We start from the raw sequence: 23980 nt of genomic DNA, 5'->3' as shown, positions 1-23980 counted from the left end.
AAGGGGCCGGAAGGGATGGGCCTGGAGAGAGTTGTACAGAGAGGTAAGGGGGCGAAGGTCTAGGGGAAGAAGGGGGAGGTGGACAGCCGGGCTCCTTGAGAAAAAGGGCCTCATGACATGAATCCTGACGATCTCAAGGCGGACGGCGACGGATATGGGCGGGTTAGGTGGGGTTGCAGGTTTATCCAGGAGCACAGAGCTGGGCCCCCTCTTCCCTCCTCACAACCAGATGAAGAAGGGGAGGAGGAGGAGGAGAAAAGGCAAAGAGGGGCTCTGCTCCGAGTTCCATCCCAGTGAGCAGGTGGGATGGACACTGAGAGTGAGTCCGTCAGAGGCGGGAGCATCGCTGGGATGGACACAGGGAAGGGACGCTTGCCCGAGCCATCCTATGCCCATCCCTGTGACGCGGCCGATCTTGGTTTTCACAGTCTTCAAATAAACAGCTCCTTTTATGCTCCAGGTCCTGTAAAGAGGCTCTGCAGGGGACTCGAGATGAGCAAGACGACTGACACCTCAGCCTTCCGTGCCCGATGCAAGAGGCCACGACAGGTGCCACGGGTGAGCTTCAAAACCCAACTGGAGGAAAGAAGGACGTTCCCTTTGGAGAGCAATGAAGGCTACTGCCTCACCCAGGCCAGGGGCCTCCAATGTCTGGTCCAAGTGGGTGATGGGAACTGCAAGGATGCAGGGACTCAACGGAAGGCACCCCACTGGCTGCACACAGTGCCCTCCGGTCTAAGAGCGCCAGGCACTGGGTGGATGTCGGTGCCACTCATGGAAATACCTGGCCCGCTTCCTGATGGGGGAACTGGTGTTTGGGTTCAACGTTTGCACTGAATTCAAACAACAAAATACTTCATTCTCACAACATGCAAAACCAAATACCGAAATTCCACCTCTGGTATTTGAGGGAGGAAAGAGAGAAAAGAGTCGGGGGACAGCAACCATGGGAAGCTGCTGAAAAGAGAAACAGGAGGTTGAGAAACCTTATGAGAAAAAACAAAATGGAAGCTGTGGAAACATGTAAGAATATTGTTTCTCTGAGTGTGTTTCAAAGAGTACTGGTCGGGGCTTCCCTGGTGGCGCAGTGGTTGAGAATCTGCCTGCTAATGCAGGGGACACGGGTTTGAGCCCTGGTCTGGGAAGATCCCACATGCCGCGGAGCAACTAGGCCCGTGAGCCACAACTACTGAGCCTGCACGTCTGGAGCCTGTGCCCCGCAACGGGAGGGGCCGCGATAGTGAGAGGCCCGCGCACCGCGATGAAGAGTGGCCCCCACTTGCCGCAACTAGAGAAAGCCCTCGCACAGAAACCAAGACCCAACACAGCCAAAAATAAATAAATAAATAAAAACATGTCAATTCATTAAAAAAAAAAAAGCCTTGCTCTGGTAAGCCAATTTAAAACAAACAAACAAACAAAAAAGAGCACTGGTCCCCAAAGATATTCTAAAATATCCATCGGGGAAGCCTCAGCCACTTTGGACTAGCATTTTTATGACTTTATGGAATAGAGAATCTATTTCAAATAATTTTCACAGTTATTTTTCACCTTTTGCAGAGGTCTTTTCTTTGTCTTAAAAATAGCAACACCCTGGTTTTAAAGATTACTGTCAGTTCTTTCATGTCTTGCTGCTCAGAAAATCAGAATTCCTTGCCATCTCTGTTTGGTTTTTCCAGCTGAACCTTAACATTATATATAATCACAAAACATCTCCAAGATTTTTCATTTAAATTGTACATCATTGTTTCTCTTTCTGGGAATGCAAAGTCAGTCAGTACCCCTGGAATAATCTCCACTCACACTTTATGTATTATTTGTAACCTGATTATGCTTTTGAATTTATCGTTCTTCCTTTGTACCTCATTTCCACCGTAGGGCATGCAGGGCAGGTATGACGTACAAGTAATAATCAGAAACATAATTTTTCATATAAAACTGAGATGCTAGATTGTTTGATATATACCATCTCTAAAAAATTAATCTACTTTTTTATTTTTGTTCTAATTTCATGACAGTTACTGCTCTCATTTATTGATGGGGCCTACAGCCTGTGGGTAAGATGATAAAACCCTTATAACTTACTTTCTGGAAGTTTCCAGAGAATTATTAGTGCCATTACTGGTCTGATGAAATGGCTTTATTTTTTCCATCTGCATTTCTCAAATCACTGTCAAGTAATAAAATGAGTGAACAGCTTGTCAATAAGAAGGCATCAACTGTGTTCGCCTTTCATATGAACTGAATAATCAATAAAGGAAATGTGAGTGGGTGATTTTGAGGATGTTATCAGTTAAGAGTGGACATTTCCAACAGCTTGTTTGAAACTAAACTTTGAAGGCGTTAAAATAAAAATCAACTGTCCCTGACATTTTTTCCACACTTTGTGTCTTGGGTCACGCTTACGTTTAGCTCTTAAAAATCATTTATGTGGGAGAAAGGATCACACAGCATCCTGCACAAAGCAGTAACTGTTTGCAAAAGACCCTTGCAGCTTTTTCTGCTGCTTGAAATTGGTCATTCACTCTCTTATCAAAAAGTTAAGTGTACCTAATAAATTCTATGTCCTTGCTAGAAAAATCCGTATTTCTGAGGTTCAAAAAGTGTACAGGGTGTAGCAAACTGCCTGCAGAATTGTGACATGTCTTTTTACAGGCCAATGAGCCACACACACAAAAAGTGACCCTTAGAGACGTACTGAGGATTCCTGGGGTCTCAGCAGAGAGTGGGGTCACATCATCCCCTGACTCTCATTTACTAAGCATATAGTTTTCCTCAAACAATGAAGTTATTTAAGAAATAAGGCTTACGTTAGTTGTATCATTCTGTTAATATATTTTAGAACAGAAGTTCTCTAATTACAGAGACTTTAAGGATCATTCCAAGAGCTTTTGAATATGCAGACGGCTGGGTTTCCCAGGGACTCCGGATGGAAGGTCTGAGGTCGGACCCAGGAATCTGTATGTTCCGCCCTAGGTAATGCTCTACACGACATAAGGAAAAATCCAACCGGAGAACCACTGGTCCTAAATATCTTTGAGGAAGGTTTTCACAGACTATGGCAAAATGGGAAAAATACTTAATTGGGTGGTTGTTTATAAAATACCTCCTAATATATTAATATCTTACTTTATCATTTAGCCAATGTCCTTCATTGCACTATTTTAAAAGATCCTTTGACACAATGAAAAGGCAAACCTGGTGGAATCAAACCCTGGTTATATGATCACCCAGAGTTAGTAGGGATTGGAAAGTGTTCTTAATTGTAAAGGAATTTAAAGTATGCTGATCAACTGCCCAGGTGCTACTAAGTTAGATGGAAAGGAAGAAGGCTGATCTTCGTGAACACCTACTTTGTGAGCCAGGTATCTTACGTAACCTTTATGTAACATCACACCATGAGGTATAATTAATGCCATTTTACAAATGGGGAAACCGAGGCAGCAGAAGCAGTCAGGAAGAGGAGATTGTCTCAAGCCAGTGAGAAGGGACGTGAGAGTGGGGATGGGGTGGGGGTGGGCGCTACACTTGGGATCCCGGTGTGACCCTGAAGCCCTCGGGATTCACTGCATCTCCACTTCCCCCAGGAACACAGTAATCACTCGGGTGGTTATGGCTGACATTCTGGAGGACAAGACTCCAGCTTAAATCATCATGACCAGTTGTAAAGAGGAGAGCCTAACAAAAGAATGAAGATAAATCAAAGTGCAGAACAATGCCATAAGGAAGTTAAAATCCTGCAAGAAAAATAAGACAAATAGATGAGGGCTAAGGACGCCCCAGGCCTAAGTCCAGGCAAGAGAGGCCGGATCACTGTGGTTCTGAACTGGACCAGAGGAGTGGCATGCATGCGATCCTTCCAGTGCACAGTGCGCTGGTCAAGGCTGAAAGGGAATCAAAGAAAAGAAACACACATGATCGGCAGGGTAGAAAAGAAGGACTGTGATAAAAGGCAAAGGGCACTTATCTAACCAAGGACGGACCAGCAGGTGCCACGGCTGGTCTGGAGCTTCCCAAGAGGAAGTACTATTTCTCACCCACTTGTGACTTGTAAGCGTTAACCCGATGTCTGTAACCTAGTGGTCACCTGATAAGTCTTTCCTGAACGAAAGTCTTAAAACACAGAAGTTGTTTTTTTTTTTTTTTTAAGTAAATTTATTTATTTTTATTTTTGGCTGCATTGGGTCTTCGTTGCTGCGCGCGGGTTTTTCTCTGGTTGCGTCGAGCGGGGGCTACTCTTCGTTGCAGTGCACAGGCTTCTCATTGCAGTGGCTTCTCTTGTTGCAGAGCACGGGCTCTAGGCACGTGGGCTTCAGTACTTGTGGCTCGCGGGCTCAGTAGTTGTGGTACACGCACGGGCTTAGCTGCTCCGCGGCACGTGGGATCCTCCCGGACCAGGGCTCGAATCCGTGTCCCCTGCATTGGCAGGCGGACTTTTAACAACTGCGCCACCAGGGAAGCCCCAGAGGGGGAGTTTTAAAAGAGGACGTTGACCATGTGCCATCTGTGTACGTGAGTGGAATGCTTTTGAATGTATAGGCTTAAACAAAGGCAGGAGTCCATGTTCCTGCAGAGAAAAGCTGCCCCTTTTCCCTCTCTGTATCCTTGGTGCCTAGAATGTGGCATGTACTTAATCAAATTCAGAGCAAGGAAATGAATTTGGTTGTCCAGAAAGGACATTTTGACCCTCAGCACATAAAAAAGAAATATATTACAAAGGAGATTTATTTACTCTATCCTCAGGTTGAAGAACAGTCACCTGACATTAGGTCAGTTTACCTCCCTGCCCAATGTCTAAAAATGCAAAAAACGCTATACTTTCTTCATCTCCTTGCCCACTGCCATGGACCTGGTTTATTTCTCTTCTGGATTTTGCTCTTGACTCCTAAGGAGACATCCCAGCTGGCCTCTTAGACACTCCAGCCATACTGATCTTCCTAAAGAAGAGCCCTAATTATGCCATTCTTTCATTTAAAAAGCGAAACAAAAAACCCAAAAGCCTCCTAATGCTGATTTCAAAAGGTAGCCAGGCCTCCTATGAACCGGCTCCCAGCCCCTTTCTTAACTTTATGCCTCTTCTCTCTCTACCTTCCTGCATCTACCTGGGTTCCAACCAAATGGAGATGCTCAGTCTCCCCCACCCCCCCCACATGCAACATTTCCCCTTTGGCCCTGCCACTCCTTCTCCATGGACCCATCCCTACTCACATTTCATAGGTTCAATCCTACCCGTCCTTCAAAGGCCACCTAGCCCAGCACTGTTCCTGTGCCTTTGAAGGAAGTGTTCTCTCTCCTACTGAACTGCTATAGCACCTTCTTTTCACCCCTCTTGACTATTTTCAACCTTGAGTTCAGTTATTTTGGTAAGTCCTTTATATTACACGCTAATATGCGCTCCTTGGGACAAAGCTGGTTTTACTTTTCGGCCCTCACATGACCCGGCCCAGCATCTTATTATGTGCCCGCAGTTCATGCTGAATCAAAGCTCTCTCCCAATAAGTCTCACTTTAATTTTTCTGTCTTTCTCATCTGTACTCTCTTCACAGCCGACCTATTCTTTTTCCATTTGCGTTAAAGTTCTCAGACATAGGGTGATGGGTATAAAAGGAAAGAAAAAAGAGGAAAAAGTAGAAGTGTAAAGACAAGTCCGATTTTGTGGTCTTTCCTCCACTGACCCCTGGCATTTAGCGGGGGGTTACTAAGATGAGTGGGGTCTGCGGCTGCCTTCGGATGACCTTCCGTGGCCATCAAGACAACATGCTGAGAAAGAAGGACCATCTGAGCCTTGGCTCCAGGGACCATGCCAGAGATTAGCCAGGGCACAGAAGGCTTTCCTCAGTATGTTGATGACAGATAAAAGTCTTTGCCAGTAAATTTACTGACCAAACTTTCATCAATGATAAAATGAGATTACTAGAAAGAAAGAGCATGGAAATAAATACTAGTGGCAAAATGTTATATTTCCAGCACCAAAACAGTGAGATATATATCCATCAGTGATGAGAAAGTTAACTGGGTACATATCAGAGAGACAGGAAATGAGTATCTGTCAAGAATAAAGTGTTATGAACTTAATACTTGTAATGATTAGGTAGCTGTAGACCATTCTTCATGATCATATGTCAAATTTGTTTTAGAAGTCTTTAAACGAGTCAAAATTTCTGCTGGAGAATAATTACAATGGTCTGGGACTTTTTAGAAAGCAAAAAAAAAAAAGAGAAACTTCTAAGATGATGCTAATATGATTACAATTATTAAGAGTAATTTTATTTAGTAAAATGGTTATATCATTCCTATGACCTTACTTTAGAAGCATTTTCTAACTTCCTTGTTACTCAGAGAAGAAATAAGGTAGAAATCTGAAAATTCCCTTTATTAAGCCTTTAAGCTGGTTAAAAGACACATGTAAATCACTCTGGTGTGGGGTGTGTGTGTGCACACACATATTTATACATAAATATATGCCAAAGTCTAAAGAGATTATTCAAAGACATAAAAGAAGTACCCACCAAATTGGTAATATCCCACAATTTTTTTTTTATCACGTTTACTGTGAAGTTAGATATAATCTTGAGTAAAAAAGAACAAAATTAAACCACTGCAAGGACAGCACCTAGGCAAAAATCCCAGAAAAAAACTGGTATGCTGATAATGTGTTTTGACCAAGAACTCTAACTTGAATAAACTGTTATAATTAATAATAAACCATAATTAATAACTGCATCATTAGCAATACCAATAAGTACATTATACAGATTAAACTGAACATCAATTACATGGCTAGAGTGATGTATTGCTTGGATATTTACTGGAGGAAATGGGAAAACTCATCAGAGATTCTTATAGATGTGCTGAACACATGCCATTTATTAATTCCCGGGCAGGTGCCAGGATGATTTTCAAAGACTGTTTCTCAGAGATAGTTATTCACTCCTCTAAATGAAAACAACTTATGTTGCTTCTCCTTCCCTTACAAACCGCTCTATATTTTTCCAACGTCATACCCAGTGTCTGAAAAAGGTACTCAATGAGATAATCTATCATCCCTCTCAATAGAGTTCTATTAAAGTGCTTCGTCTCGTGCTCCCTTGAGAACCGGTGTAATTGAGAGACAAACACAAAGAGAGGTGTCCATATCTAAACCAAGGACAGTGAGGAAGGAACGAACGAACCCCCAAATGGCCAGGACCACAAAAGAAAGCCTGGCGTTTTATTCCGTGCGCTGGGCTACAGGGAAGTGCACACTAGGTTAGGCACTGCTTTGGGCTATTACTGCTTCAAATAAAGCAGCTGTCTTTGAAAATGCAGTGATTTTTTTTTTTTTTTCCATCAGTAGCATCATCACCATTGTTGCTAGTGGCAAGAGAATAGGCTGGGTCCTGCTGATGCTGTTTATATGCCAAAGGCAGGTGAGTGGGAAATATCATCCGTGGGAGACTCATCACAGGTCCTGACATATAATAAAATAATCACATTGCTCTCACGCTCCAGTGTTCCTGGAGACCCCAGTAGCCACGTGCTGTTCGTGTAGATAACACCCTACCTAGCATCAAGAAATCCATTCATTTTCTGGGAAGTTCAAGTTTGAACCTCTAGGAAGGGCGGGGTTAGCATTCAAGCTTGGGAGGGGCAGTGGCCTGCATTAATTACGTTGGTCTCTTGAAAGCCCTAACAGCCATAAACAATCCTCTATCAGGACAACAACAAACAACAAAGCCACAAAATAAGTTACCAGCAACTGCCAACTCCTCTGCATTGACCCCCAGCCAGCTTTGTGAGAGGTCCTTTACATATGTTATTGTATTAATTCTCCCACCGCCCCCTGTGAGGTTAAGAAATAGTATTCTCACGTTTTACAGATATGGAAGCTGAGTTTTGGAGTTTAAGAGATTTGCCCAAGAAGTCTGGACCTGAGCTCACTACCTTTTATCTAAAGCAAATACTTTCTGAATTGTGCACTGGGACCCAGAGTTTCCCTGAGAACTGCCCTGTTAAATCCAGGCCCAGATTCCTGTCTGACATGTTTGAAAATGGCCCTAGGAAGTGTGGCTTTGAAGATGATCCGGAGTCTAAACCCGAGGGCCTTCACTGTTCCCTCTGAGCCGGTCAAGGGTAGCTGCGACTCTTGCACTTTCCCATCATATGTCCCTGTAAGGCAGGCGGGAGAGAACAGGAAGAAGCTTGAATCTGGGCTTTATCCTGAGTGGCCCACCACTGGCTTCAAATTTCTTTTAAGTCCGTAGCTCTATTTTTTTGAATGCAGCATGTAAATGTTGCCTTTTGCTCTGTGATATACTGATTTTTAATGCAAATAATGTTTTAAATTATTTACCACCAAGGAAAGTGATACTCCCTTCTGGAAGCCCTGGATTCCAGTCTGACAAGCATATGAGATGGGAAGGCAGCTAGACAAGGGCTACAGTTCCACAAAGGAGAGCGACCCCTCTTTCCCCCTTCCCCCTGGGGCAACCTTTCCAGAGAGAGAGACAGGTTATTTGATTAAGAATATATGGTCCCTAAGCTAGAAAAACCATGGCCTGAGAACGAATCAGACATTCAAAGCCAAACCCAAGATTCTCTCACATGAAAACAATGACAACTCTAAAAGCAGTACATATGTGCCTGCGTGTGCCTGTGGGGGGGGCGGGATTTGAACATGCTAGAACTTCAGAAGTCAATCTTTTTAAAGACTTTGGGCCTCCCCGTCAGCCCTCTGGAGACACTGATGAACAAGTTTTGACACTGATATTGTCAAAAGGGCAAATAAGATGAGGCACCTGGGTTGAAAGGACTGTGCTTTTTCAACTTTCTGTTCTGGTCCTGGACCTTTCCCTTGATTCTCGTATAAGGTCAGTAGAGTATTTAAAATAAGAATTCTTTCTCCAGAAAAGAGTTTTGTCTATGCTAGATCTATCCTGGAAGTTTTCTTGATTTGCTTCCTCAACATGTTGCCCTGTTAAGATGCTGGAGGAAGTTCTGACTTCTTTTCCATTCTGACTCAGTACACTGGCTCACACCCATAAACACTTTAAAAACCTCTCACAGGGACTTCCCTGGTGGCACAGTGGTTAAGAATCCGCCTGCCAATGCAGGGGACACAGGTTCAAGCCCTGGTCCGGGAAGATCCCACATGTTGAAGAGCAACTAAGCCCATGTGCCACAATTACTGAGCCTACGCTTTAGAAGCCCATGAGCCACAACTACTGAAGCCCGTGCGCCTAGAGCCCGTGCTCCACAACAAGAGAAGCCACTGCGATGAGAAGCCCGTGCACCGCAACAAAGAGTAGCCCCCACTCGCCGCAACTAGAGAAAGCCCGTGTGCAGCAATTAAGACCCAATGCAGCCAAAAATAAATAAATAAATAAATAAATTTATAAAACAAAACAAAACAACAACCTCTCACATATACTAAGCATTTTACAGCATTCTAAAAATACTTATTTATAGGAGAAACTAGTTCAAAGTCAACCAAAAAAGCACAGCAGTAAGACATGGCCCTTTGCCTACAAATTCTCAATGGAATTCACTGGTTTCTTAGACATTAAGCTGTTGGAATTCATCTTGATGCCTTATGTTCTAAATCGTAGTCACGTTTTTCTAAAGCAAGTAAAGTGCTGAAAACCAAAGTATCACAATTGGTATCTATCGACAATAGTCAGTGAATGCCTACAATGTTGTCTAGTTCCATGCTAGCCACTGAGGTAAAAAAAAAACACCTAGTAAAACAGGTATTATCATTCAGCTTTAATAAATATTTAAAAAAATATCCAGGCCTTTTCCATGTTAACTGATATCAAGTATGAATTAATATAATTTCACTATAAAATTGATACTATATATTCCTTACAGAAAAGGCAAGAATAATTTAACTCAGTGACATAAAATCTTTTGTGCAAAATCTCTATTTTTTAAAACTGCAGGCATTGTCTTTTTCCCAGTATTTTGCATCTTTTACCCAAATTTTGGTTTATTTTAAGCTCAAAACTTTACCTTCAGCATTCCTTTTGGATATGCACAATGCACTAGATTAATAACAAAATTATAAGGTAGATTTCCTAAAATATAAAATTTCAATTTATGCTTTTCAAGCCAGGAAGCTCTATGCCTTAAGCAAATGAAAGACAGTTAAACACATTGTTTTATTTTCCTTTATCACACTGCTGACAGAAAGAGAAAACACAAAAGGATACTGAAAAATTAAATGGCTCTCTTACACTGAAAATCTTTTACATAGAAATTCTAAAGTTTATGTAGTAAAAATGGAAAACAACACTATTTCAGGGTAATATATATCTTTTAAAATACATTATTTCTGAAACTAAATGCTTGACATTTGACTCAGTGTTTCCTTCCAAAAATGACAAGGAAAAAGGAACAGAATCTTCCCTGGCAGTCCTGTATCCTCTCACCATTGTCTTGTAACTATGCCATTTTATGGATGAAACTGCCATAGCAAAATGACAAATATAACGCATAAAAGAACAAAAAAGGGCAATAAATTACCCGTGACACTATAGCCCATTAAAATGCATTCAGCTGGTGTTGCAGGAAGAATAAAAATTTCCCCTCACTTTATATTCTTCTAGATGAAAAGGAAATTTTAGAATCCTCAAGCAACCCTTATAAGAGATGCTGAAATTCCAACCAAATTCTCCTCACATTAACTGCCCATGTTGGCCTCTGAAATGTACAGCACTGATACCCTGTTCCCTCTTTACTAAGAAATGCCCAAGACGGGGCATGTGAATTGCTAATCCTCTGTACTGATAGGATACTGCATTTGAAAAAAGCCAGGACACCTAACTAGTTGGAAAATGGTAGGTCTTACTCAGCCACTATTTCCAATATATTGATTATCGGCTTCAATAAAGAGTTTGGCATTTTAATTGATAAGGAAGCCTAAAGGAGGCATTTTCTTTGCTTAATTTTCACCCAAAATTCTCTCAAAAGGTCCAATCGAAGCTCTATGACTCCATGACTGGGGAATAATAGGATAGTACGTTTAGAGCCCAACTGATTATAAGTTAACTTATTTCATTATGCAAGTATCGTATTACAAAGAGTTCAAGAAACTGGTAAATTTGTTGAAGTGGGTTATTTATTGAACTGTTTTATGTCGGTCCTAACAAAGATGGTAGACAGAAGTTACACTTCCTTGAATCCTCATCTCTTAACGCAGACCTCATTACCCATCAAGCTCTCCAAGGAGATGAGAAGGTCTTCAATGTGAAGGATGAATGAGGGAAGCTTGCCTCCTAAAGTACAGACAGTGGATGCTCGTGGAGCAGTGCAGAGCACAGCCACGACAGCTAAGGGCTCCAGGGACTGAAATGCTGCGACTTATTTCTATCAGAACTAAACTGTACGCCCTTCCTGGAAGTGCCGGATGGGAGGCTGGCCATCGGAGGCCCATGGGACACTTGGTCACGTGACACTCTGTACCTCCCGGAGACCCAGTCCTGACGGCGCGACAGTCAGGAGCTCCTCTCGGGGGGATGTTATTTTTAAAAAGTGGTGTGGAAATTAGTCCACACCTTTAAGACCATTTTATCTTTTACAAGTGAATTCATTCCATCGGAAAATGAGAGCTGGTCTCTGAATACCTTTCACTTGCCCAGCTCTGAGTGGCAGGTTGTGGAAAGTATAAAGAGACATACAATACGGCCCCTGGAGTAGCAGATAAAACTATTTCCACACAGCAACGAAGAGGCTGAATGCCACAACTAAAAGATCCCGCATGCTGCAACTAAGAGCCAGCGCAGCCAGAATAAATATAAATAAATTAATTAATTTTTAAAAACCCCATCTATTTCCACACATATTTCATAGTAGACACAAGCAACTATCTCCAGTACAACACTTTATGAGCCTAATGACTGAATTCTTTTTTTTAACATCTTTATTGGAGTATAATTGCTTTAAAATGGTGTGTTAGTTTCTGCTTTATAACAAAGTGAATCAGCTATACATATACATATATCCCCATATCTCCTCCCTCTTGCGTCTCCCGCCCACCCTTCCTATCCCACCCCTCTAGGTGGTCACAAAGCACCGAGCTGATCTCCCTGTGCTATGTGGCTGCTTCCCACTAGCTATCTATTTTACATTTGGTAGTGTATATATGTCCATGCCACTCTCTCACTTCGTCCCAGCTTACCCTTCCCCCTTCCGGTATCCTCAAGTCCATTCTCTATGTCTGCATCTTTATTCCTGTCCTGCCCCTAGGTTCTTCAGAACCACTTTTTTTTTCTTTTTAGATTCCATATATCTCTGTTAGCATATGGTATTTGTTTTCCTTTCCGACTTACTTCATTCTGTATGACAGACTCTAAGTCCATCCATCTCACTACAAATAACTCAATTTCGTTTCTTTTTATGGCTGAGTAATATTCCATTGTATATATGTGCCACATCTTCTTTATCCATTCATCTGTCGATGGATGACTGAATTCTTGAAAGGGCAAAATATAACTGTCCGCAGCTAAAAGTGGTGAGACTTATCTCAGTGCGCATATATTCAAGCAGTATTGCTGAGTTTTATTATCCTTTATGTTCTTTGCCAGTTTTGATTCACATGCACACCCCGGTAAATAGCGCTCAAAATAAATGCAGTGTTGATCTCAGGCAAGAGGCTGAATGAAACCATCCCATCTCCAAGGTACTCAATGTGTTGCTAAGATGTGTTGGAACCTGTCCCTTTAGTTTCCTATCATGTGCTCTTTCATGCTGATTGTAGATGATCAATAACCCAGGGCAGGGACTCAGACTGTATCAACTCCCTGGCATTTAGCTCTTCTATTTGTATGCACTCACTCTGTTCTTTTCCTCCAGGCTGGCGGACCATCTTCCATTTCTTAGAGTTTTATTTCAGTCTCTTGGCCTCTTTCACCTCTCCTCCAATGTTTCCAGTGCGGCTGGGGTGTCTAGTGCAGACGTGAACCTGTCTGCCCCTCTTGCAAACATCTCAGTGCTTCCTACTGTTCTTGATCAAAGCCCTTACTGTAATTTACAGGGTCACAGTCAACCTCCTTTCACCTGTACAACCTGAGTGCTCACGCATCTGTCCAGCCACGGTGGCCGTTTTCCAATCCTTCATTCTTGCTCAAGCTACTTCCCACCGTGGGGCCTTTGCACGTGCTGTTCCTGCCACTGACTGAGCTACAGGTCAGTGAATAATCCTACCACCTTCACGCTGTAGCCAGTCCTTGGAGCTACACAATGTGGCTAAGACCTGCTTTTAGTTATGTCTTCATCTTACAGAGAACCTTGGGTCCACAGAAGGACAAACACTGCCTCTCTGCATTTACCCTGCCCCAGATTACTGCTCACAAACAGCACCAAGGACCCACTGGCTGGGTCTGACAGGCGGAGGTGGAGAAGTGGACAGACGCAGTCTGGGACTGGGAGTAAAACAGATAACGTTGTTGTGAGTGGGTGGGCATCTCTCTAAACAATTCAGTGAAAAGGAAACTTTTCTATGGCTCTGGCCAAAAGAAACAGCTGATTAAAACTGTGCTTTTGTAAATGGGTCGCAAAACCATGCGTCTATTTTATTTGCAACGGAAAGGTCGACTGAATTAGAAATATATACTATAAACAAGAGACATATTTGGCAATTAACATAAAATCCGTCAAAAGTAGGCAAAATAAACCAATGTCAAAAGATTCTCACCTTCATTCAAAATTTGTTCAAAATTTACCTATCATAGTGAGGAAAGCTACAAAATACCTAGGAATAAATTTAACTAGGAAAAGCATCAACTGTGCAGTCACTCAGTAAATAATTTTGAACACCTCTGGTAGAATAGGAGAGACAGACAAAGCCCTGCTCCCATCACATCCTAGGAGGGAGATATAGAGTCATGAGGGAACTTCCAAGAGAGGCAGAGTGACGGGCTGGCCGGTGGCCAGGGGGCCACGGGGCCGTGGACTTCGGGGACCATGGTCTAGGGAGGTCTCCCGAGGAAGCGACACTTGTGCTGAACCTTGGTGCTGAGGAGCAGCTGGTGATGGGAAGGCGGGGGACAGAGCAAGTGCAAACAGCCGGCGCAGGATCAGCTTGGTGATCTGGAGGAACAGAAGGAAGATGGGCGCTGAGAGTGAGGGATGTGAGATGAGGATCTGTGAGGCCGGGCCGGAGGGTGCAGCCCTTGCACTGTGGTGCCAAGCTCGGAATTTATTCTGCATGCCACAGGAAGCTCTTCGATGGATTCTGAAGAGGAGTGACGGGGCCAGGCTTCGATTTCACACGTCAGGTCGGCTGCGGCATGGACAATGAAGGAGTAGCGAGTCGTGGGAGCGAGTCGGGGACCCGTCAAATGCCTGGGTGGGTGGGGGGGTGGTGACCGTGGGAAGGTGAGATGTGGCTGAACTTGGAATATCTTTTGGGGGGAGACTAGACAAAAATGACTTACATATTAAAAAAAACCTCCAGAATTGTATTAAAAGTCTTACGACAAGATCTGAATAAATGGAGGAATCTATCGTATTTCCCACAGTGATGATGACGCATACGTTTAATAAGATTCCAAAGAGAATCTCAGTGGCATTTTTGGGATCTGGCTGCCTTGTGGGCACTGGACCTTCTTGATATCTAGGATTTATCAGAGCTCGGCAGACAGATTCCTGCCCTCAGGGAGCTTCTGTTCCAGGAGGGGGACAAAGACGGTAGAAACAGAACAAATAGGCACAGAGGTGATAAGTCCTGTAAAGAACAAGGACGTGGTAGTGGAAGGGAACGGACTGTGTCGGGGAGACACAGGGAGAGAGGCATCGGGGGGCTGCGCCCTTAGGAAGGCCAAGTGTTCAAGGCAGACCTCCCTGAGAAGGTGGGGTTTGAGCAAAGGCTGTGGGGGTGAGGGGGTCAGGCAAGCGGGGACCTGGGGAGGAATGTTCCCAAGCAGGGGAAGCTGGAGTGAGAGCTTGAAGGTGGGAGCTTGGCTGGTGTGTCTGAAGGACAACAGCGGGGACTGGTGTGGACAGAGGCAGAGGGAGGAGGGGGTCAGGGAGGGGAGGGAAGCCGGTCATTCTAGGGCTTCTGGGCTGCTGGGAGGGCTGGTAAGTAGACAGAGAAGGATGAGGGCTGGGGGATTTCTGACAGAGAAAAGGAGAGAATTCTAGTTTCATCCGAAAATGTCTTAAAAGCCAGTGTCATCAAAAGGTGATGATAACACTAGGAAGAGACAAAGAGGCCCTTCGCACAATCTACATGTGATAACTGAATACTTGACGACATGGCCTTTCATTCCTGTGGGAAAGTAGTTGCTTATTTAATGATGAGACCAGCCTAACTGGTTGTTTCTCTGGGAAGAAGCTGGACCTCTGCCCTGGAAACACTTCAGGCCCTCTCAGTGGTAACTTCTAGATGGATTCAAAAGTCAAAGAGAGAAAATACCCCAAATTCAGGGTCCTGGCTGGATAATCTGAGGGACGAGGAGACCTTCTCAGGCAGAACAAGCCCTGCAGTGGCCGGTGGGGTGGATGTAGCCTCTGTCACCGCTTGGGCAGGGGACGTCACTGCGGCCAAGGTGCAGACCTCAAGAATGTCTGCCTGTTTCTGCAGTTTCTCCAGTGATACTTGGAAGGACGCGAACAGGAGCCGAGAGCGCAGGCTGTGGGGTTTCTGCAGGAGTCAGTGAAGGGATGCAGTGGGGTCTCTCAAACAGAAGGTTGTCCGTAAACAATGGGGCCACTTCCTTCCTCAGTGGAGACCTAGTTCACTGACTTCCGTGTGTTATATGTTACATTAAAAAAATAAATAAAAAATCTCTGTTTGCTTTAAGAGCCACGTTGGGGCGAAAGAGAAATTCCTTGGGGTTTATATAGTGAGAGCTTTGCCGATATACTGACAAAGATTCTCGCTGTGACCAAACTCTAGGTGGGCTCTTCTGAGCCCCTTTGACACAACAGAACATTTGTGTCCTGAGGACGATGCCCAGGAGAAGCTGGTCACACGTCCTCGCTTCCTTTGCCAGATGCCACCATTCCAATGAGCCCCTGCTGCTCACACGGGAAGGAGGGAGAAGTGACAGGATTCTCTCCGGGACCAAACCCCAGTCAGGCTCCTCTGAGCCCTCCTCTCCACCAGGCCCCCACCTGGGCCCACAGAGACTTGAACAAAGACGGACATAATTTCTAACAGCTCAAGGCTGCATCCCTAGGGGACCCCAGGCCCCCAGAGAAACTCAAGGCTGCCCAGAGAACGGATGTTGGTCCCAGCGACACCTGAAGACAGGGCCCCGGCTCCCAGCCTCTGTGGACGGGAGGACCTGACTTATTCCATAAGCGCCAGTTGGCAAACCAGATGGTGTCACATGGACCAATGTTTCACTTCCCTGACCCTACTGAGCCCCCATCACCCCTTTCCCACCCCCTCATCCTTCCTGTAAAGGCCCAGTCACCTCTCAGCAAATCAGACTGGAGCGCAGCTCGACCCTTACAAGTCAGCAGTTACTGAATAAAATCTGTTTTCGCCACTTTAGCTGATGTCGGGCTGTGTTTATCTTTATCGACACACACATCTCCTACACATATCTTTTTCAAAACTTCAAACTTTATGTGGGAATAAGTGTTGGCTAGTTCTCTATTTTTTTTAGTACTAATTATATCTAGCAAGTAATTCTACATGCTCTGATGTATCTGATTTGTACTTGAATCCCAGAAGTCACCTTGTTTATAAATACTCTACAATACAGATCTTATCATTTTAGATGTATGTCTTAACCAAAACAGATGATAAAAAGTACTTGTTGCAGGAAACCATTCTCCACAGCATCTCAGAGCTGGCTGGGGTTTTAAATCATAAACAGAAATATCAATATAAAATAAACAGCCTAGAGGTATTTATAAAGTGAAGTAAAAAAATCTTAAAATTTCTAGCATGTACAGCTTTTAATTTTCTTCCCAAAGCAGTTCTATATTATAGACAATTAATAACGAAACTGAGGGAATGAAGTAGAAAGAAGCATTTCCAGTTTCTAGAATTTTCTGTGTGCTCTCTTTAGAGTAGGAATTTTGAGGTAAGACTGGACCATTAATTCAATTATATATTCTGTTCCCTTTCATAATCCCCTAACTATAGTGGTTTAGTAAATTGTTTTTTAAAACTGTGGGTTACAACCCATTAGTGGGAAATGAAATCGATTTAGTAGGTAGCACCTAAATTTAAAAAAATGAAATAGAATAAGATAGAACAGAATAGAACAGGTCGGAATGCAGCTTATTCAGGGAGTAGCATTGGTAGGACAGTTTCTAAATCTTTTGCTTCAGTTAAACATCTGTGTATGTGTATGTGTGTATGTTGGGTGGTGATGTATTCCTACTGTTGACTGAGGACAAAAAAGTTTAAGAAACAGCCCCAGTGTGATGACAGGCCTGCTTATCAAATATACCAGCATCCTGCATCTGAGATCCATTCATTCAGTGAATTAAATTAGCCAACATTTATGGGCACTTTTGCTGTGTCTGACACGGTCCAGGTGCTGGGAGTCAGGTCACCGGGTGCTTGCGTTCTCTGTTACAGAAGGGAGGGGGGTCCCATCTACACCGAGGTGAACCGAACCAGCATGGATTACATTCTGGGACAACAGGATCTAGGCTGCGGAGAACTCACTGTCTTATCAAAGTTTCCTCTAAGTACAGCTTCCAATAGCATTTGTAGGGGCAAGATATCAGCACAATTAAAACAAAACGGACCAGAAAATTGCTAGGCATTCAAAATGCATCCCTCGTGATTTCCTGTTGGCTTCCAGAAGGGCCTGTGTTGGGCTTCCGGAAGGGCCTGTGTTGATCTAGTAAACAATGGGTCACAGATGTGAAATGTTCAGAACTGTCCCACTGACCATTTTCTAAGCAACTCGACAGGAAGAGAAAGATTTTGAAATACCCGTCCTTTCCCCCCATTGTTACAAAGCTGTTGTCTCTTCTCAACTATGAAATGACAAGCATGATGGTCATTTTTCATTCATAAGAGCATGTGTGCGTTTAGGTTTTGGTGTCACTCACGCAAATATGTCTGATGCCAAGAGTCTGGGCAACCACACAAAGTAAACATATTTATGAGAGCTAGTAGCCCTTGACCTGGCACACAGAAGGTGCTCAATCAGTGCTCAATCAGAAGGTGCTAAATGTCAATCAGCGATTGAATGAATGAAGTCTCATGCTTGCAGTACAACTCAGGAATAAATCTATTTTAAAAAGACAGTGTTACTGCTATCCAAGTGGATGGCTGATGCAAATAGAAAATACAAAAGAAATATTACTTGAGCTTGAATTTATCTGGGTAAGAGTAACCATCACTAACAGCAGCAGGAAATACTGAAAAAAAGGACAAGAGTAGTTTTGTACTGGCTTTTGAGGCTTATTCTAACACTCCATCATTTTCATCCCTAATAAACCAAAGTAAATGATGGTGATCACCTGCAGCCCTTAGAAGACAGCTGCCACATACTTCAGCTATGTATGCGTCCTCCGCAGACTAGTTACAAAATAACAAGGTACAATGGATCTGAAAGCTTTGGGAAGGAGGCTGATTTATGAGGTGTCTTCTTAATCATGGGAGTTTTAGAGGGAACACTATATTCAGAAGTTTCTCTTACTTTATTCCTAGTAAACCACGTGCTGAATTTGAAGGCAGTGGGTTATGGGGAAAGTCTCAAAAGGGGCTATTTAACTATATTCCCTACAAGTACTCACTTTATGAGAGTGAGGCCAACCTATTTTTAATGTTTGCTGACAAGACTGGTACCAGCTCAGATGTAATGGGGCAGGGGTCAGACTTGCTGAAGATCCCAGATTACCTTCAAGGTGGACACAGACCCTACGCAGAGTGCATGGGCCAGGCCTGAGACGTAAAGGTTTTAGAGGAGAGGACTTATGTAAGAAAGACACGATCCCTTAAGTACTTCAACTGTTGGGAGGAACACATCAGAAGTTCAGGATAAGAGAGTGTCTGCAACAACCGAACTTCAACCAGTAAAAGAAATATGCTTAAAAGAAACTTGAAAGCAAAGGCAGAACTGTTAGTAATAAGTTTATAGCTTTTAGGCCCTGAAACAGAGGGCTGAAAATGTGTATGGAATTCCAGCTGAGAAAGAAGTAAAATTATCCTACAGTTCTTTACCTTAGAAAAAGCAGTCTATAATTTTCCTGAGTCTCAGCTGCTTTATATTCCAAAATAATAAGCTCACGGAACAACATAAACATTCATGAATTCTTACTATGAGTTAAGCTTTACTTTTTTTTCTTAAATGTTAGGGTATATGCCTTAATCTCATACACACAAAACAGTTGCAGGAGTGGAAATTCTATGGAATGCAGTTGCATGTTTCTTACTTGGCTTCCTCATGCCTATAACTCATGCAACAAACTACCATATTGGTGATGCCTCTGAAAGCAGAACTTGAGTCCTGCTCCTGTGACTGTGGTAGAAACCTTGACAATGGCTTGCTTCTCTTGCAGGACCAAAGCTGGTCTTCTGGCATTCTCTAACCACTCACCTTTGATATGCAGTAATGTATTGGATTCTTTTCCTATATAAGTTTATACATTTGTCCATATACCTTTAGAGGCAGTTCAAATGGACAAGCTAACTTCTCTTGGTATAAAGAGGCACATAGCTCAATTCCACGACTCAAAGCCATTCAATTTTTTAAAAACTTCCCTAAATTATTCAGTGCATTTGACTTGCAGATGTGCCTCTGCTTGCTATAAACAGTGTGCTTTGAAACAAGGATCTATAAGGAATGCAATCTGCTCTGCTCCAGTTGTAGGAACTTGAAAAGCTGTTTGAACAGCGTCACCCCAAACATCTTTGGGTGGCTTCACTTGACAACACTGGCAGATCAGCCTGTGGATCGCTAAATGCGTGTGCAAACTAGACCCTACAAGGTGAAAATAAACCTCTCACACTCAGATCTCGACGCCTTTCTGGATTAATTTGGATAACTGGGAAAACATCTTTACGTGTTTTGATTGAAATCCTCTTTGATGGCATTGTCATTGCAAATCCAGCAAATTTCATTCTGTATAACATTAGGCTAGAAAGGAACAGACCGACAGACACACAGACAATGGGATCATGCAGCGGGGCTGTGCTGAATGCAGGGGTATACATGTGCACACAGAAGAGGCCGAGCACACCACTTAATTTAACGCGGGCACAGGTCTGTACCGAGAGTCGGAGACATTGTCAACAAGCCTTAAAGCGAAGGAGGAAATGTAGAGGGGAAACGAAGCTGAGAAAAATGAGGAGGAAATGGGCAAGATGACTCATCTATACTTGAAGGTCTGACCTGTCAGCTGGTCGTCGCCTGCAGCAGGGGCGATGCGAATGTGAGGTGTCGTAAGCTGAGTCACGATTATCGCAGCTATGGCAAAGGAAGATTCCCAGGTCAGCATGCATGAGGGAAGAAAAAGCCAGACTGAAGCTAGGCTAGCAAGGAGAATCTCCATCCGCATATCACATCATCTCAACTTTCTTCCAGCAACAACAAAAAGAGAAGGAAAAAGGAAAACAACCGCAGCGAGCCGTTGAATTTTCTGAGTTCGTGTCCCTTAAACAGGCTTTCATCAGGCACTTGGATTTCTAACCATGACACAGTTGCAAGCTTGGGCTGAGATTGTGGATAGATTGACTAAAGGGGGAAAAAAAAAAGCAAAAACCAAAAACATTCGTTCTAAATAAGGATCTAGATGGAATAGTGTTTTCAACTGCTCCTGAGAAGGGGGTAGAAAGATTCATTGCTAATTCTGATGAGCCAAACTTGAAGCTTTCAACATGTAATAGGTTATTTAAAATTCTTCTGCTTAAGTCACAATATTTTCTCTTCTTGCTAAAATCACCTTTGTGAAGAATATTATCTTCCTTCACTAAAAACATTTTTATGTAGAGAAATTTCTCTGATAACTAAATTTCCTGTAGAGAATTTCCATTTAGGAATTTTATTTTGTCACATTCAGGGAATGAAAAAAAACGCATCTCAAAACATCAGTTAAAAAAAAGAGACTAATCTTTGCCTTTGCTATAGTTGTCATGGTTAACATGTGACCAGAGAAATGATTAAGATTCTTGAAGCCGACCAGGCGGGTTTCTTGGTTTGCCTGAAGAGCTCAGCAGTTGAGTTTAAATGGTTAACATTCATGACACACAGATATTGAAAAAAAAAAAGAGAGAAAATTAAAACGTCAGTTCTAACATGATATAGCTGGAAAATGATGCAAAGAAAAAATATTGGAAAATTAAGGACATGCTTACATGAAAGATGACTAATTTACATGGAACAGCCTGGGTGCTATCAGAAATGTGGCAGCAAGTAAGGAAAATAGATCATCTACCATCTGCAGACAATTAAACCCAAAACTGCTGGTACATAATAGTTTGAAATATCCCTTTGCACTGTTCAAACAGAGTTGCTCCTTGTAGCCAGACAACAGAGGCAACTGAGTTTAAAAGTGGTATCATCATCTTTCACGTGTTACTAATGAAAACTTTTTAGTTTTGCTCAGTGAGATGAATAAACTAACAGTTTGGACAGAGAATGGAGAGCTCCCAAGATATCACAAAGATAATTTTCTTGGTATGACACAGTATGCAAAATTGCATAATAAACTGTAAACAGTAAAATGTTATTTCTAAGACTCGTGATAAAGTTGGTACCAATTCCAAGTTTATGCACAGAACACTTGCTTGGTCATAGATACTGTTGTTCAACCAACATTCCTGTGCAGTTTTCCATTACTTACAGGAAAATTTGACCTACTCTACGTCTGAGAAAAATTACATTGTTTCTATAAAAATAGAACATCTATCCGATACTGAAATTGGTAAACAATATGAAAAAGATATTTGAAAAGAGCTATGTCAGGCAGCCCTGTATTCACAACTCAAAGGAAGACAAGTTACAAACTGAGGCTCAAAACTCAAATGGAAAAGTCCATGACAGGGATCAGGAAGGGTTTCTATCTGATCTCTATGTTCTGCCTTGTAAAGTGTTCCTTTGTGACAATTATTCTTGGTTACAAGGAAAAAACTTGATTTTGTTACAAATTACTGTAAAATAGGGGTCAGCTGGCCCATTGCCTGCTTTTGCAAATAAAGTTTTATTGGCAAAGAGTCATGTTCACCCATGATGACGGCTGCCCTTCCACAGCAAAGGCAGGGCTGAGGGGCTCTGATGGAGACAGTGTGGGTCAGGAAGCCTACGATACTTACCATCTGCCCTTTACAGAACAACTTGCTGCACTATGTCTTAAAATATCAAAAGAATGCATTATGAAAGAGAGTATCGCTAAATTCCTAGGCTTTAAAGATGGCGTCTGGTGCTGATAAGCTTAGGGTCTCCTTTAGGTACAAAGGTGCACACGGGAGAGTAAACATCACACCCGGTGTATCGGCTCCTAACCTGCCATTTCAGTTACAGGTGGTGGTATCTTCTGGAATTTGAAGACCCAGTATTTACCAAACTGGGTTTTATATGACTCTAGGGCTCCTTGAAAAATGAGATTGGGTCAAATAAATTTAGAAACTGTAGGGCTGAACAAAGTTAAACAGGTTTCCTTTCCTTAGGAACTTCTCGGGGGCCTTAATGCACTCATGACATACAGTATGGAGACTTTCAAGTAGAGAAAAGGAAATATTTTCTCTACAAAATGCAGAGCGGCAAATGCGTATCATATTTACGTTTCTATTTCTAAACCCATAGCTAAATGATAGCAGATTAGCATATATGAGCGGCCTTACTATATAATTTGTTTGCTTGTGTGTTGAATATGAGTAATTAAAAGGAATCTTAATTAGCTTTACATCTCGACATTCTTTTCAGTTCTTTTTATCAGTGTACTTTCATTCTGTAGCACTGTGGCCTAGAAAGGATGGCATTTCTTTGAACAAAACAATGAACAGAAAAACAGTGTAGAGAAACTTCTCAAAGAGCCTAGTGATTAAAAAGAGAAACATTCACATTTCTGAATATAGTTAGAAATTGTATCAGAACAATAGAAATCCTTCAAAGTTTCCTGAAGGTCTCCCAGCAAAGCACATTGCCATAAAAATGTAAGTTAAATAAAAGACTACACTTAAAAACAGTGGAGCATTTTCACACAGAAAATTCACCTTAAAATATGACATTAGAATAACGGTTTTGTTTTCTTTTTCTTTAAGGTTTATATCTAACTACTATAATACTTTTGAAAATAATTTAACATGTAGTTTTCATGCAGTTTTTGTCTTGATTTCTAGCTATACTGCTGCTAGTCAAATCATAGCAAGGAGAGGAATAAGTTAATACATATGACACCCCTCCCCCCATACACTAAAAACAAAGAAACAAACAAAAACCTCAAAACTTTTATGAACTCGAAATCCTCAAAATTTAAAAAGTGATATATTTATGTATCTATGTTTGGAAGTTTTACAGATTACACTATGCCTAACATAATAGGCACGTAAATTTTTTTTATCCTCTTAAATTTGTTGAGGCTTGTTTTGTGCCCTTGTATGTGGTCAATCCTAGAGAATGTTCCATGTGCACTTGAAAAGAATGTGTATTCTGGTTTTTTTTGGATGTAATGTCCTGAAAATATCAATTAACTCTAACTGTTCTATTGTATCATTTAGGATCTCTGTTGCCTTACTGATTTTCTGTCCAGAAGATCTGTCCATTGATGTGAGCAGGGTGTTAAAGTCTCCTACTATCATGTATTCCCACCAATTTCTCCATCTATGTCTGTTAGTATTTGTTTTATGTATTTGGGTGCTCCTATACTGGGTACATGTATGTTGACAAGTGTAATATCCTCTTCTTGTACTGATCCTTTTATCATTATGCAGTGTCCTTCTTTATCTTTCTTTATGGCCTTTGTTTTAGAGCCTGTTTTGTCTGATATGAGTATTGTGACCCCTGGTTTATTGTCATTTCCGTTTGCATGAAATATCTTTTTCCATCCCCTCACTTTTGATCTATGTGTGTCCTCAAATATTTTT

At 42.3% G+C, this 23980-nt stretch overlaps 1 protein-coding gene across 1 annotated transcript in view; it reads right to left on the bottom strand.

The window, feature by feature from the left end:
* PTPRM (protein tyrosine phosphatase receptor type M) overlaps positions 1-23980 on the bottom strand; it is a 763379-nt gene that overhangs the window by 240552 nt on the left and 498847 nt on the right. The window contains exon 14 of the mRNA XM_057526667.1: positions 20292-20366. Within this exon, the coding sequence (XP_057382650.1) occupies positions 20292-20366 (75 nt within the window). The remainder of the gene's footprint in view (positions 1-20291; positions 20367-23980) is intronic.

The sequence above is a fragment of the Balaenoptera acutorostrata genome, chromosome 13, assembly GCF_949987535.1.
Source record: "Balaenoptera acutorostrata chromosome 13, mBalAcu1.1, whole genome shotgun sequence".
Lineage (NCBI taxonomy): Eukaryota > Metazoa > Chordata > Mammalia > Artiodactyla > Balaenopteridae > Balaenoptera > Balaenoptera acutorostrata.
Note: the sequence above shows the minus strand (reverse complement) of the source record. Positions and strands in the feature narration are given on the sequence as shown.